This window comes from Dromiciops gliroides, chromosome 3, assembly GCF_019393635.1.
Source record: "Dromiciops gliroides isolate mDroGli1 chromosome 3, mDroGli1.pri, whole genome shotgun sequence".
NCBI classification, from domain to species: Eukaryota; Metazoa; Chordata; class Mammalia; order Microbiotheria; family Microbiotheriidae; genus Dromiciops; species Dromiciops gliroides.
Genome location: NC_057863.1, coordinates 342150477 through 342165175, shown reverse-complemented (window position 1 = coordinate 342165175; position 14699 = coordinate 342150477). Strand labels below are relative to the sequence as shown.

General features: G+C 41.5%; 1 protein-coding gene across 1 annotated transcript in view; it reads left to right on the top strand.

Moving 5' to 3' along the window:
* Positions 1-14301, top strand: part of KY (kyphoscoliosis peptidase) — a 97343-nt gene extending 83042 nt beyond the window's left edge. The window contains exon 11 of the mRNA XM_043996662.1: positions 13290-14301. Coding sequence (XP_043852597.1) covers positions 13290-14182 — 893 coding nt within the window. The 3' untranslated portion in view covers positions 14183-14301. The remainder of the gene's footprint in view (positions 1-13289) is intronic.
* Positions 14302-14699: the final 398 nt, after the last annotated feature.

The following is a 14699-nucleotide window of genomic DNA, read 5'->3' as shown; positions in this document are numbered from 1 at the left end:
AAGGAAGCTGAGAAGGGCAAGTTTTGGATAAAAGATGAGTTCAGTTTTAGATGTGCTGAGTTTGAGAGCTGGTGAGATATTCAGGTAAAGATGCCCAACAGAGAATTTTCAAAGTGAGACCAGAGCTCAGAGTAAAGACAGAGACTGGAAATGTAAATTTGTGAGTCATATGCGTAGACCATGATGGCTTTAGGCAGAACTGCACCTAATTAGTCCTAGACAGATGGATGTATTTCTTATACTTAACTATTCTTTTTCATAACTTTTCTCAATAAGTCTGAGAAATTTTTCCTTATGTCTAACCTAAATCCATATATCTATGCTTATGGACAATTTTTCCTTGTTCTACTCTTAGTGGTGATGGAGAACATTTGATCACCAGGCTCTTTATTCTGATCTTTTGTCTACATCAAGACTATTAAGAATAATAATGGGGGCAGCCAGGTGGCACAGTGGATAGAGCACCGGCTCTGGATTCAGGAGTACCTGAGTTCAAATCTGGCCTCAGACACTTGACACTTACTATCTGTGTGACCCTGGGCAAGTCACTTAACCCCCATTGCCCCGCAAAAATAATAATAATAATAATAATGAGCATCATACATTATGTAGTATACTTTAGGTTTGCAAACCATTTTACAAATATGTCCTTTCATCCTTATGACAACTGTAGGAGGTAGATGCTATGATTATCCTTATTTTACAGATAAGGAAACTGAGGCAGAGATTAAGTGACTTGCCCAGGTTCACCCAGATAGGAAGTGATTGAGACAGAATTTGAACCTAGGTCTTCCTAATACCAAGTCTGTTGCACTATCTACTGCATCACCCAGCTGCCTCCTGCTAAGCTCAAGTGCCATCTCCAGCATGAGTCCTTTCCTCATCCCCCCAGCTTCTAGTGCCTCCCTGCTAAATTACCCTGGCTTCATTTGTGTGTGGGGAGAGAGAGAGAGAGAGAGAGAGAGAGAGAGAGAGAGAGAGAGAGAGAGAGAGAGAGAGAGAGAGAGAGAGAGAGAGAGATGATAGAGAGATATAGAAATAGAGACGTGGATATAGATATAAAGATATAGACATAGATATAGATATATACACACGTGTGCATATATGTATGTATACGTATCTATTTCCACACCTCACCCCCTCCACTTCTTAGATAGAAGGTAAGCTTGCTGAAGGTAGAGACTGTTTGATATTGTATCTCAAGCACATAGCAAAGTGCCTGGTATATTGTAAGCAATTACTAAATATTTGCTTTATTGGTTATACTGAAACCCTGAATCCTAGAAGGGCCTCTTTTTGCCATAATTATGACATTATTTGAAGAAGATGTGGAAGTGGTACATATATACACATATGTATGAATCTACTTGTTGGCCTTGTCTACCAATGGAAGACATTCCATATATCAATAACAGAGCAACAAGAGGTTCAGAGACAGAAAGGGAGAACAGAGAATTCAGGAAAGGACCATTCCACCTAGTGCAATCCATATCTAAGATAGGACTCCTCTAAATAATTTTATACAAGCGACTATCCAGCTTCTGTTGTCTGATGTAGAGAAGTAGCAATGACAATACAGATATTACCTTCACAGCATCTCTTGTATCCATCCATCTCTTTCTTACCACTTCCACAGTCCCTGTTACTCCTCAACTACATAGACTCCTGCAACAACTCTTTAACTTGATCCCCAATCCCAAGCTTTCCTCTTTCCATTCTGTCCATTCCACTTTAAAATAGTTCTAATTGTTAGGAAGTATTTTTAGTTTGTGTTTTTTTGTTTTTGTTTTGTTTTTTTTTAGTGAGGCAATTGGGGTTAAGTGACTTGCCCAGGGTCACAAAGCTAGTAAGTGTTAAGTGTCTGAGGCCAGATTTGAACTCAGGTACTCCTGACTCCAGGGCCGGTGCTCTATCCACTGCGCCACCTAGCTGCCCCTGTTTGTTTGTTTTTTAATGGAGCTGGAATTGGTGCTTCTCTAGAACTCATACTTATAGCTTCCAGTTTTGCCCATCATAGACAAGCAGAACAAGTCTGATCTCCCTTTTGAAAAGTTCCATTCCTATTTCACAATGAAGTTGATGTGTTTTCCATAGCCACCCCAGGGCAATACTCTCTTTAGAAGGCTCTGCCATACCGGAAAGGTTCTCCCTTTGGACCTATTTAGAGACTAGCTTTAGCCCTGGACGGAGCTTTTGAAATGATCAAGTCTGAGAGTTATTAATGTAGGGGCCCATAAAAAAATATACTTTGCAGCCTCAGACACTTAACACTTACTAGCTGTGTGACCCTGGGCAAGTCACTAAACCCCAATTGCCTCATTAAAAAAAACATATAAAAATATACTTTGATAACTGTATTTTAATCTAATTGATTTCCATTATAATACTGTATATTTTGTATATGTATCTAATATATAATATATAATCCTATGTATTTATTCTGAGAAGAGGGCTATAGACTTCACCAGACTGCCAGAAGGATCTATGAAACAAACAAACAAAAAAAAGGGTGAGACCCTCTGATCTAGTCCAGTACCCTAATTTCACAACATAGAGGCTGACTTGACCAAAGTCAACAGCATGTTGCACTTTGAGGAGTGGTGCTCTTAAAGGAGAAGTGGCAGCTACACTGCATAATGGCTAGAGCACTGGCCCTGAAGTTGGGAGGATCTGATTTCAAATCTCACCTCAGACACTTACTAGCAGTGTGACCTTGGGCAAGTCACTTAACCCTAACTGCCTTATACATCCAGTGCCATTTCCAGTCATCCTAATGTATATCTTGCCACTGAACCCAGATGACTCTAGAAGAGAGAGTGAGACTGATAATCTTTCACAGCCCTCCCTCACTTAAATCCAATTCAGTGCAAGTCATGACATCACCTCCCAATGTCATGGTCCTCTTTGAGAATGAAGGACCAGGGGGCAGCTAGATGGCACAGTGGATAGGGGCAGCTAGATGGTGCAGTGGATAGAGCACCGGCCCTGGAGTCAGGAGTACCTGAGTTCAAATCTGGCCTCAGACACTTAACACTTACTAGCTGTGTGACCCTGGGCAAGTCACTTAACCCCAATTGCCTCACTAAAAAAAAAAAAAGAAAAAGAAAATGAAGGACCGGGACAGTGGATAAGCACCGGCCCTGGAGTCAGGAGTGCCTGAGTTCAAATCCAGCCTCAGACACTAGCTGTGTGACCCTGGGCAAGTCACTTAACCCCCATTGCCTGACCTTAAAAAAAATAAATTAAAAAAAAAAAGAGAATGAAGGACCAACAACAACAGTCTCTTAAAGGAAACAGACCTTGGTATAACACTGGTTTCCATACTAACTCACTGTATGACTGGACAAATCACATTACTGTGGACAAGTCACATCACTGCCTCAATTTCCCTATCTATGAAATGGGAATAAAAATTTGCACCACCTACCTTACAAAGCATGTTATTTATAAATTGTAAAACATCATATAAATGTTAGCTATTGTGGTTCCATACAATAACAGGGACAGAGTAGGATGTTAGGATGTAGGCCTCCTGCCCCCTGAGTGCAGTGATTCTGCATAACTACAACCACCTGTGTATCTCTCAGAAAACCTCAGTCATCACCCCGACCCCGCTAACAGATTCTCTTAAGTCGAAGTGTAAATGGCTTATGCTTGAAGAGCAGAAGGTCCTGAGTCCCTCCTCTCATGCCCAGTAACCGGCAACTGTGAATTGTCTGTAGCACCCAGATTTGTTCCGGATGACCTGCCCCTTTTCAGCTGATGTTAGTTTCTTTAAACAGGTTGTGCTGCTCTCACTTACTTTTTAAAAAGCTATAAATATCTGACAACTCCAGCTGCTAAAATAACAGGGTAAGATTGCTTGCTTTTGCATTGCCATATCAGAGGTAGGGAGGCTTTTTTTTTTTTCCTATTGAGAACTACTGACGCTCAGGAGAAAAACAAAATCAATCAAGGGCCACACAGATATAAAAGGCAATTTGATTTAATTAGGGTTTGTCCATAGAAGGAGTACTTGATTGGGAGTCATAGAACCTGGGTTCAAATCTAGGTTCTACTACTCATTAGCTGTTTGACTTTGGGGAAGTCGCTTAATGTCTTTCAGTCTCAGTTTCCTAATTTGTATATGGAGGAAATTGGGCTAGATTATCTCCAAGGTTCTTTTCAGTCATTTTTTCAGCCTCATCCAACTCTTCCTGACCCCGTTTGGAGTTTTCTTGGCAAAGATACTGGAATGGTTTGGTTTGCCATTTCCTTCTCCTGCTCATTTTACAGGTGAGGAAACTGAGGCAAATAGGGTTAAATGACTTGCCCAGGGTCACACAGCTAGCAAGTGTCTAAGGTATGATTTGAACTCAAGTCTTCCTGACTCCAGACCCAGTGCTCTATCTACCGGGCCACCTAACTGCCCAAGGTTCTTGCCAGTTCTAAATCTTATTTAGTGTATGATCCTAGAGCATGTAGTCCAATCTCCTGTCTGATTATGAATCCCTTTAAAATATCTCAGTGAATGCTTTATAATTCTAAAGAAGGGATTCTTCACTGTTTTGCAGATCATGAGCCCTCTCTGGCCATCCGATAAAGCCTATTGACCCTTCATCATATTAATTTTTTAATGCATAATATAAAATGCATAGGATTATATAGGAAATGGATTATATGAAATAGTAATATATGTATATATATATGTATATGTGTGTACACACACACACACACACATATTTAAAGTTCATAAACCTTAGGTTAAGAACCCCTGAAGGACTCCAGAAGCCATGTAATACACTTTCATTTTACAAGTTGGAAACTGAGGCCCAGGAAGGATGTGACTTAACCATGGCCACATGGATAATAAGCATCAGGGGCAGAATTCAGATCTAGGTCGCCCACCCAAGAGCCAGAGTCTCTTTTATTGTATCCTGGGGACCACATCACCTCCTAAGATTGCTCTGTCCACTTTTAGACAGCTCTCATTATTAAGAAATGTTTCCTCGTTTGGAGCTGAAATCTCTCTGCTTGCAAGTTATACCCACTATTCCTAATTCTCCCTATGGGACCAAGAAAAATAAGAATGACCCTTCTTTCTCATAATCTTCCACATAATTGAAAAGAGCTATTGTATCCCCTCTAATTTTCTCAGATAAAACTTCATAATTAGCATTTACCTAACACTTTAAAGGCTTATAAAGCACTTTACAAATATTATTTCATTTGATCCTCACAACAACCCTAGGAGGTTGGGTGCTATTATTTTCCCCATTTCATAAATGAGAAAACGGAGGCAAATAGAGGTGGTGATACTGTTCTCTCCATAGTCACATAGCTAGTACATTTCTTAGGCCTTCCTACCTCCAGGTCCAGCATTCTATCAGCTGTCCCACTTAGCCATCCACTGATTGATCACCTCTTGACATAAGCAGGGCAGGTATTATTATCATCCACTTTTTTTAAAACAGATGAAAAATAAGAGTCAATCACAGAATTCCCAAATTGAAAGGGGCCTCTGGTATAAGCCATACCTAAAGCATTGATTCCTCTCTACCATCCCCATAATAAGTAGTTATCCACCTTCCATTTGAAGACTTCAGTCCCCTGAAGCAGTCTCTTCTATTTGGAAACTGCTTCAAATGTTAGGAACTTTATCCCTTTATGCAAATGTGGGAAGGACCTACGATTTCTTCCATGTAAACAATTCCTGGGTGGATGAGCTTCTTCCACCAAAAGATTACAAAGCATCCATGACTTAGTAGAAAAGTCTTAGGGAAGAATTCAAGCCTGAAGCCTGAAGACATTGTCACTTGTCCCAAGGTCACAGTTACTAAGTGTCAGAAGCAGGATTTGAATCCAGGTCTTTCTAACTCTACCTACTGTGCCATGATCCTTCTTTTCCTTAGAGAAAGCTGAAATCTTCCTCCTTGCATCTTCCACTCTTAGTTCTACCCTTTTGTAGGGGAGTGCGGAGAGGGAGAGAAGCAAAATGGGTTTAACACACACCCCCTTTCCCCAATGCAAGGGCACTGACTTTGGATTCAGAGGTCCTAAGTTCAAATTTTAATCATGCCACTTGTTACTATGTGTCTTTGAGGAAGTAATGTAACTTCTCTGGGCCTCCGTTGCCTCATCTTTAAAATGTGGATGGGTAGGGGGCAGCTAGATGGTGCAGTGGATAAAGCACTGGCCCTGGATTCAGGAGTTCCTGAGTTCAAATCTGGCCTCAGACACTTAACACTTACTAGCTGTGTGACCCTGGGCAAGTCACTTAACCCCAATTGCCTCACCAAAAAAATAAATTTTTTTTTTAATTTAAAAAAAAAATGTGGGTGGGTAGAGTAGATGAGCTTCCCAGCTTTAAATCAAGAATCTGATGATTCCCTCCACCCTGTCTCCCAATTCTTTTATTCTCCTGGCTAAATGTCTCTTTTTCCCTCCTCTGGACACACTGGTTTTTAAATCTCTTGCTGAAAATGTGACGTAGCACCTCACAAATAGGAGGCACATAGGCATTGTTAATTGCACTGAACTGAACAGAACACAGAACCCAAAATTTGTTTTGGCCCAGGGAGATTACAACAACCCTGTTACTGCCATCCCTTCTGCTCTCTGAGAAAGAAGCAAATACAAGGCTAAATTCACCTGATTCTTTAAGTACAGACAAGGAACAAAGCTTTATGCAAAATAATAATTATTATCAATTGCATATTATTATCAATGAGGAGTTGGGGTAAGGGTAGGAAGAAAAAGAAATGGAGATGGAGAAAGAAAAGCAACAGGCAGACAAAGACAGAGAAGACAGACTGATAAAAAAGGAAAGATAGACAATTAGAGATATAGAGAGTGAGAGAAATAAAGGGAAGACTGAGAGGCCAGTAAAAACATAGAAAGGGGTAGAGAGACAGAGCTTGGGGAGGGGGGCAGGGGGGGGGGAGAGACAGGGGTTTAGGAGATTGTGGAGGAGTGCTCATTAGATTCTGTCCTGCCCATCAAACTGCACACCCCAAAATTCCTGTGATCTGGGAGTTTCCAAGTGATCACTGCCTTTGAAATGCTTATATTAGCTGATGCTCCTAATTCTTCCATCCAGGAAGTTAAGTCAAGGGCCAGAGTCCACACCCAGCCAGCCAGCCAGCCAGCCAGCCATCCTCACTCCTGTTTCTACACTATTGTTTCCACAGAAACATGTAAGCGCTTCCTCATGCCAGGCTCACTATTTCTTTTTCTTTCTTTTTTTTTTTTTCAGGCTCACTATTTCACATGAATTCTATTTTTCCTTTTCTCATCTCCCCACCCCCCAAAAAGGCAAGATCTCTGTCATGGGGAAAATAGGGTAGGGGGTTTGGGGTCCTTAAGAATTCATCTTTAAAGAATTATACCCTCTTCCACACAAAGTAGTTAGAATATGATGGATAGTAGTTTATTTAGAAGAAGGGGAAGGGAAGGGAAACCATGAAAGAAGTCCTTGGACTTCTCGTGGGGAGAAGGCATGGTACAGAGAGTGGCTCTGAAATGCCAATCTCCTCGAGCGGGAGACTGACAGGTACTTTTATAGAGGACTGATGGGGGTGACCATCTGACTGTGGAAAGTTCCTTTAGTGAGGGAGGATCATCCCCCACTGGAGGTGGCTGGAGGAATTGGGTGAGGGGTGGCTGCAGATCTCTGAAGCCATCTCCTCCTGACACAAAGGAAGCAGCCACACCTAATCTTATCTCCCCAGGGTTGAGGGAAACTAGAATAAAGGGTGGAGGTCTGTAAACTAGCTCAGTCGGATCTGGTTTCACTCATCTCTTTAGGTGTCCTTTGGTTTAGTTTCTCTAGGACAAGGTTCTTTGATGTGCCCTAGAGAACTTCTGGGGTGCTATGGGCCCATAACATTTCTTCAGTTTTGTTGTTATTATTGTTTCCCCTTCTGTGACTTGTATTTCTGTAATTCCGCTCCTCAAAAATATTCTGCCATCAGTGCTAGAAAGACTGGCTGGCTCAACTCCACACAGGGAGCTCCTGGCAAAGCTGGAACTAGAGCCCTGGTCACCTGACTTCCCATTTAAAAATCCTTGGCATTTCTTTCTCTCAAACCATCCTTCTAGAAGAGTTTAAAGAATCATAGAATTGGAAGGAAACCCAAGAGTCATCAACTGTGGCTCATACCTATCAGAACTCCGCACCAACATCATGATATACCCAACACACATTCATTCAGCACCTGCTTGAACATCTCTAATGACAAGGAACTCACTACTCCCAAAGCATCACAATCCAGTTCTAGTGTTAAGAATTCTTTCTTTATATAAAGCCAAAATATGACTCTCTTGGACTTCCATCCTTTGCTCCTACTAGGATTAATCCAACTAAGTCTAGTTCTCCTTCCATGTCACAAGTGTCACTGTACCTGATGGTAGCTATTGTGTGTCCCTTCTATTTTCACTTTTCCAGGCTGACCATCCTCAGCCGCTTTAATCAATCTTCATAAAGCATGATTCTGAGACTTATGATCACCTTCCTTTGGATCTATTTTAGCTTATCAGTGTGGTCCCTGAAATATGGCATGTTAAATTGAATGCAATATTCTAGATATGGCAGCCAGGTGGCCCAATGGATAGAGCGATGGGACTAGCGTCAGGAGGACTTAAATTCAAATGTGGCCTCAGACACTTACTAGTAAGTCACTTAAGCCTGCTTGCCTCAGTTTTCTCATCTGTAAAGTGAGCTAGAGAAGGAAATGCCAAACCACTCCGGTATCTGTGCCAAGAAAACCCCAGATGTACTCACAAAGAGTCAGACACAACATATCAACAGAAACAACAACAATCCTAGATATGGTCTGTCCAGACCAGTTTTAACCCTAATTGGTGAGGCCAGTTGAAAGAAAGAAAAGTGGCTCTCCCATGATGAAGAAATTAAAGTTCAAAATTTGTCTAATTCAGATACAGCAAAACACAGGTGTCACTGGGAATAAGATCCGTGATTCCTAATTCTTAGGTCATAATCTGTTTGTTCAACCATCTGCTTCCCAGAAAGCAGCAATGAATATATCTAAGGTTTGGGTTATTGAGCTTCTAACATTTCCCTCTCATCTCCTCTGGAGCTGACAGGAAGCCACTGGAGTTTATTGAATATGGGGTGATGTGGTCAGACCTTTCCTTTAGGAAGATTAATTTAATAGGTTAGCAGTGGATGGACTAAAATGAGGAGAAATTTAAGGCAGGGAGATCAACCAGCATGCTATTGGAGTATTCCAAAAGTGCATCAAAGGTATTGCAGTGTCAGAGGAGGGAAGACGACACATACTAGAAATATTACTTAGGTTATACCTTAGCAACTGATTGAATATGGGGGACTTGGGGGATGGGAGGTGGTGAAAGACAGTAAGGAATAGAGAATGACATGTAGGTTGTGAGTCTGAGTGATTGGAAGGATGGTGGTGTCCTCCATAGTAACAGGGAAGTTTGGAAGAGGAAGGGTTTGGGGTAGGGGGAAATAATGAATTGAGTTTATAGATGCTGAGTTTGAGACTTCTAATAAGCAGTTGAAGTTGAGCCTGGAGGTCAGAAGAAAGATTAGGACTAGATAAATAGATTTGCAAATCATAGGTGATAAATAAATCCCGGGGAGTTGATGAGATCAGCAAGTGAAATGGTATAGAAGGAGAAGAGGGCGCAGGACAGAACCTTGGGGGAAAACCCATGTTTATTAGGTGTGACCTGGATGAAGATCCAAAAAAGGAGACTTCAAAGTGGTCAAACAAGTAGGAGGATACCAGGATAAAATTGTGTCACAGAAGTCTAGAGTATCAAAAAGATGGTAAGTGACAGTGTCAAAGAGTGGGGTCAAGAAGAAAGAGAATTGAGAAAATCCCAGTAGATTGTAGACATCCTTCTGAAGGAGTGTAGCCACAGAAGAGAAGAGAGCTATAGGATGATGGCCAGCAAAGATGGATGGAGCAAGTGAGGGTTGGTTTGTTTGTTTTTTTAAGATGGAGGAGACATGGGTTTGTTTGTAGGCAGCAGGGAAGCAGCCAGTGAGAGAGGAGAGAGAGAGAGAGAGAGAAGAAAAAGAGCTTCATTAAAAGCATTTTTTTAAATGCACAAAGACACCTAGAAGAAGGTCAAAGGAAAACATAGAGAAGCAGGACAGGTTTGAAAGTGACATATTGAATTTATTATGTCCCTTTAAAAAACAACAAGCTGTATGTAACAAGTTTTCACATATAAAAAAGGTATATTATGATCAGATTTTGGCAGACCCAGAATTGTAACTTTGCCCTATAGACTATAGAGAGTCACTGAAAGTTTTCTGAGAATCCTGGAGCTGAAGTTTTAGGAAGATGACTATGGCTGTAGTGTGAAGAACGGGTGGGGGTGGAAGAAGCCATAGGCAGGAAAATTAGTTAGCAGGCCATCACAGTAATCCAGGCATCATTAAATTGTGCTTTAGGGTCATAGTAATGAAAAGGAAAAGGAAAATGGATGGAAGAGACATTAAGATGGAATAACTGATAACACTTGGTGATTGTATATGGTGGTCAAGGGAGGATATCAAAGTTGCCTTTGATGTTTGGTGTCCAACATGCTAAGTTTGAAATAACAATCCAAGTGGAAGTACCTAGCAAAGAGCTAGAGACATAGAACTGCAGCTCAAGGGAGAGATCTGGCCAGAATTTAGGAGTCAGCAGCAGAATGGTGGTATTTGAAGCCATAAGGGTGAATCAGATCTCCAAAGAAGAGTACAGAAAGAGAAAGGCTAAAAACTGAACCTTGGAGAATGCTTACAATTACAAGTGGGAAGAAAAGCAAAAGAGTGGAGGAAGACTAGTCCGAGAGGTAGAATCCCAACCAAAACAGTACAATGTGGCAGAAGCCAAGGGAGAAGAGATACCCAAGGAAGGAGGGCCAGAGGCTGCAGTGAGATTAAGGAGGATGTGATCTGAGAAAAGGTCATTGGATTTGATGATTAAAAGATGACCTTTGAAAGACCAGCTTCAATAGAAGAGTGTAGGCTGAATCTGAATTATAAGATACCAACGGATGCCATACGTTTTGATCATTTATTTGAATAGTTTGGGACTAAAAGGAGAGAAACAGGACAGGGTTATTTGGAGCCAACAACTGGATTCAGGGAGAGTTGTTGGATTTGGATTTTGCATGTGTTTTAAATTGAGGGACTCTTTGTTCAAAAGGGACAGGGAAAAGAAACAAAAAGGGTATGCTCTTTATAACAATGCTTTATTTTTTGACCCTGCCCCCAAAGTTTACTTTGCCCTGAAATTACAGAAGATAGTCCAAAGTTAAATAAAAATCAAAGGACCCATATGGTCCCTTCCAACTCTTTTTTTTTCCCCCAGGGCAATGAGGGTTAAGTGACTTGCCCAGGGTCACACAGCTAGTTAAGTGTCAAGTGTCTGAGGTCGGATTTGAACTCAGGTCCTCCTGAATCCAGAGCCAGTACTTTATCCACTGAACCACCTAGCTGCCCCCCAACTCTTAACATCCTATGACTCACCTCCCTCTAAGATTTAAGAAAACCCATTGACAAGAAGAAAGGGAATGTGGGATGTGGCATGAAACTACCTTCTTATAATATTTTAAACACATCAGTAAACGGGGCTAATAAAGTTTAATCTGATTAAATAAAAATGGTAAGCATATGTAAAAGATAAAGAACAACACTGAGAAGAGTTCACCCAAGTGTGTCAGTATAGTGTATGAAAGAGGGATGGATGGAAGTCAGAAGACCCAGAGCAAGTCTTTCATCTGATACTTATTATCTGTGTGACCTTGGACAAGGCACTTGTACCACTACAGCCTCTTCTATCTCTAAATCTATGATCCTTCATGTGTATTTTTAAAAATTATTATGATTTTTTGTGGGGCAGTGGGGGTTAAGTGACTTGCCCAGGGTCACACAGCTAGTAAATGTCAAGTGTTTGAGACTGGATTTGAACTCAGGTCCTCCTGAATCCAGGACTGGAGTTTTATCCACTGTGCCACGTAGCTGCCCCTTTCATGTGTATTTTTGAAGTTTTAAGATGAGATTTTGAAAAGTAAGCTCTCAATTTATCTGTTGCTGTCGGGAGGGGCAGGGAAAACTGCATAAATGAAATTCCTCTATCTTACTTTTGCCATCAGTTTCAACCTCCTCTTCTACTAAGTCTTTGAAAAGAACTAAAATATACTGGCTTGAATTTTCCCTGATTGCTAGGGAAATGAACCCAAAAAAGGGAAAATGAACACACAAAAAGAAAGGAAGAACCAAAAAGTCCAAATAAAACATTTGCTGATGACAGAATAAGAGCATTTAGAATAAGGCTTTAGATCTGGAAAGGACCATAGGAATAATCCAATACACCCTCTATGTTTTACAATTGAGGAAACTGAGGCCCAGAGAAATATATTGATTTATCCAAGATTAATTAAGCAGGTTTTTTTGTTTTGTTTTGTTTTGTTTTGTTTTAGTGAGGCAATTGGGATTAAGTGACTTGCCTAGGGTCACACCGCTACTAAGTGTTAAGTGTCTGAGGCGGGATTTGAACTCAGGTACTCCTGACTCCAGGGCTGGTGCTCTATCCACTGCACCATCTAGCTGCCCCAGTTTTTTTTTTTTTTTAAAAGCTGGGATTTTAAATTTGGCTTTTCTGACTCCAAATTCAATGACCTGTTTCCTGTACTATGATGATTTACGGGAACTACATTGCTAGCCTGTAAGTCAAGGGTTCCTACCTTTTTGTGGGTTATGGACCCCTTTGGAAGCCTAATAAAGCCTATGGACTCCTCAGAATAATGAGGGGTTGTTTTTCATCACAATCAAAGGAAATGCTAAATTTTAGTCAGAGCTGATTAAAAAGAAAGATGTATTTTTTTTCTATCCAAGTTCACAGACACCCTAAAATCCATCCAAAGATTCTTTCGGGGTCCATGGACCTCAAGTTAAGAATTCCTTCTCTGAGTAACACAGAAGTGGTTGACCACATTAATGAATGAAATCTTCCAGCACTGTGCTTTGAATTCAATAGGAACTTAATAAATGGATATTGAAGGAATGGATGAATGATCAGGATGTTATCTTGTATAGCAGAGGCTCAACTTCACATCTAAACCCCTTCCTATTTTCTAGATCAATCCAGAGCAGTATTTTGTACTCAGTCAATTCAATTTGACAATCATTTATTCAGGAAGTGCCTGCTATGTGGTAGATGCTGTGGTTACCAAAAAAAGATAGTTGCAGCCCTTGGGGAGTTTACATTCTATTGGGAGAGATAAGGGAAGCTTCTAACAAGGTCTTTGGCTTTCTTTACTTACAGTCAATGGAAAAGCCACCATTTCCATTGAGAGCTGCTCGCCAACACTCTTCATGTTCATGCTCGATGGAAAACAGGAAAATGGCATAATGACTTTCAAGAAGAATGGGATGAAGCTGGAGGTATACCCCCAGACCACTGGTACCCACAAGTTACAAATCTTTGCTAAAGGTACCTCAGACCTCTACAGCTCTGTGCTGGAATATACCCTGGAATGCAACTCAGTGGATAGGAGCATCCAGCTTCCTTCAGAACTCCACCAGCCTGTGGGCCCCAGCTGGTTCTCTGAGCAGGCAGGCATCCTGAAGCCTTCACACCCTGATCCCATCATCCACACCAAGGATGGGCGTTGTTCCATCAGCTTTGCGGTGGAGGAGGGCGTTAGTGTCTTAGCCTCATTACATGGTGATGAGAAAATAACCGAGGAGACCCAGCGACGTTACATCTTCCAGCTCCATGGCGAAAAGAGAACAGAGCTGAAAGTCCAACTCCCCTACGCAGGGAAGTTTGCCCTGAAAATCTTTGCCAAGAAGAGGTTGGATCCAGGCAACTATGTCTTCATCTTCAACTACCTCCTCTGCTGTTCTAACACTAAAGTAAAATGGCCCGTGTTCCCAGAGAGTTTTGGCAACTGGGGTCAGGACAATGAGCTGCTAGAGCCTCTGTCTGGGGTGCTGCCGGCCAACCGGAATATCCCATTTAAACTGAAGCTTCACGGGGTAGCAGAAGCTTTAGTGAAAGGACAGGACACATGGCCTCTGACGCTGAGCCAAGATGGATACTGGGAGGGCACCTGTAACACTGCCGGCTGCAGAGAGGTTTACGTCATGGTCTTGGAGAATGCCAACCATAACTTCTACTCCTACATCCTGAAATACAAAGTGACGACCCAGTGACAATCCTTGACCTCTCTCTCCTCCATCTTTCTGGATGGACATTTCTCATTTTTCCAGCTCAGCAAAGTTAGAGTAGTAGGCTGAAAAGAGGAGAGAGAGAGAGGGGGAGAAAAAGGGAGGGAGGGAAAGAGAGAGAGAGAGAGAGAGAGAGAGAGAGAGAGAGAGAGAGAGAGAGAGAGAGAGAGAGAGAGAAAGCTAAACTATAAGACAGCATTATCTAGGAAATAGAAAAGGCCTGAAAAGCTAGTTGTTAGTCCTTGTTCTGCCTCCTGCTAACTCACTGAATGATCTTCATGAAGTCTCCTATACTCAGTAATTCAGTCTTCCTTTTTGCAGAGGGATAATGATAAGTATACCCTATTCACTTTGCAAGGAAGTTGTGAGAATAAGATGATAGATGTGAAGGTGCTTTAGAAGAAAAGGTGCTATATCCATCCAAGGTTTCATGATCATAGTAAAACCCTGTTATAATGTTGATGTGGGGGGGAAAGGATACTGCCCATGATATGGGGTTTCC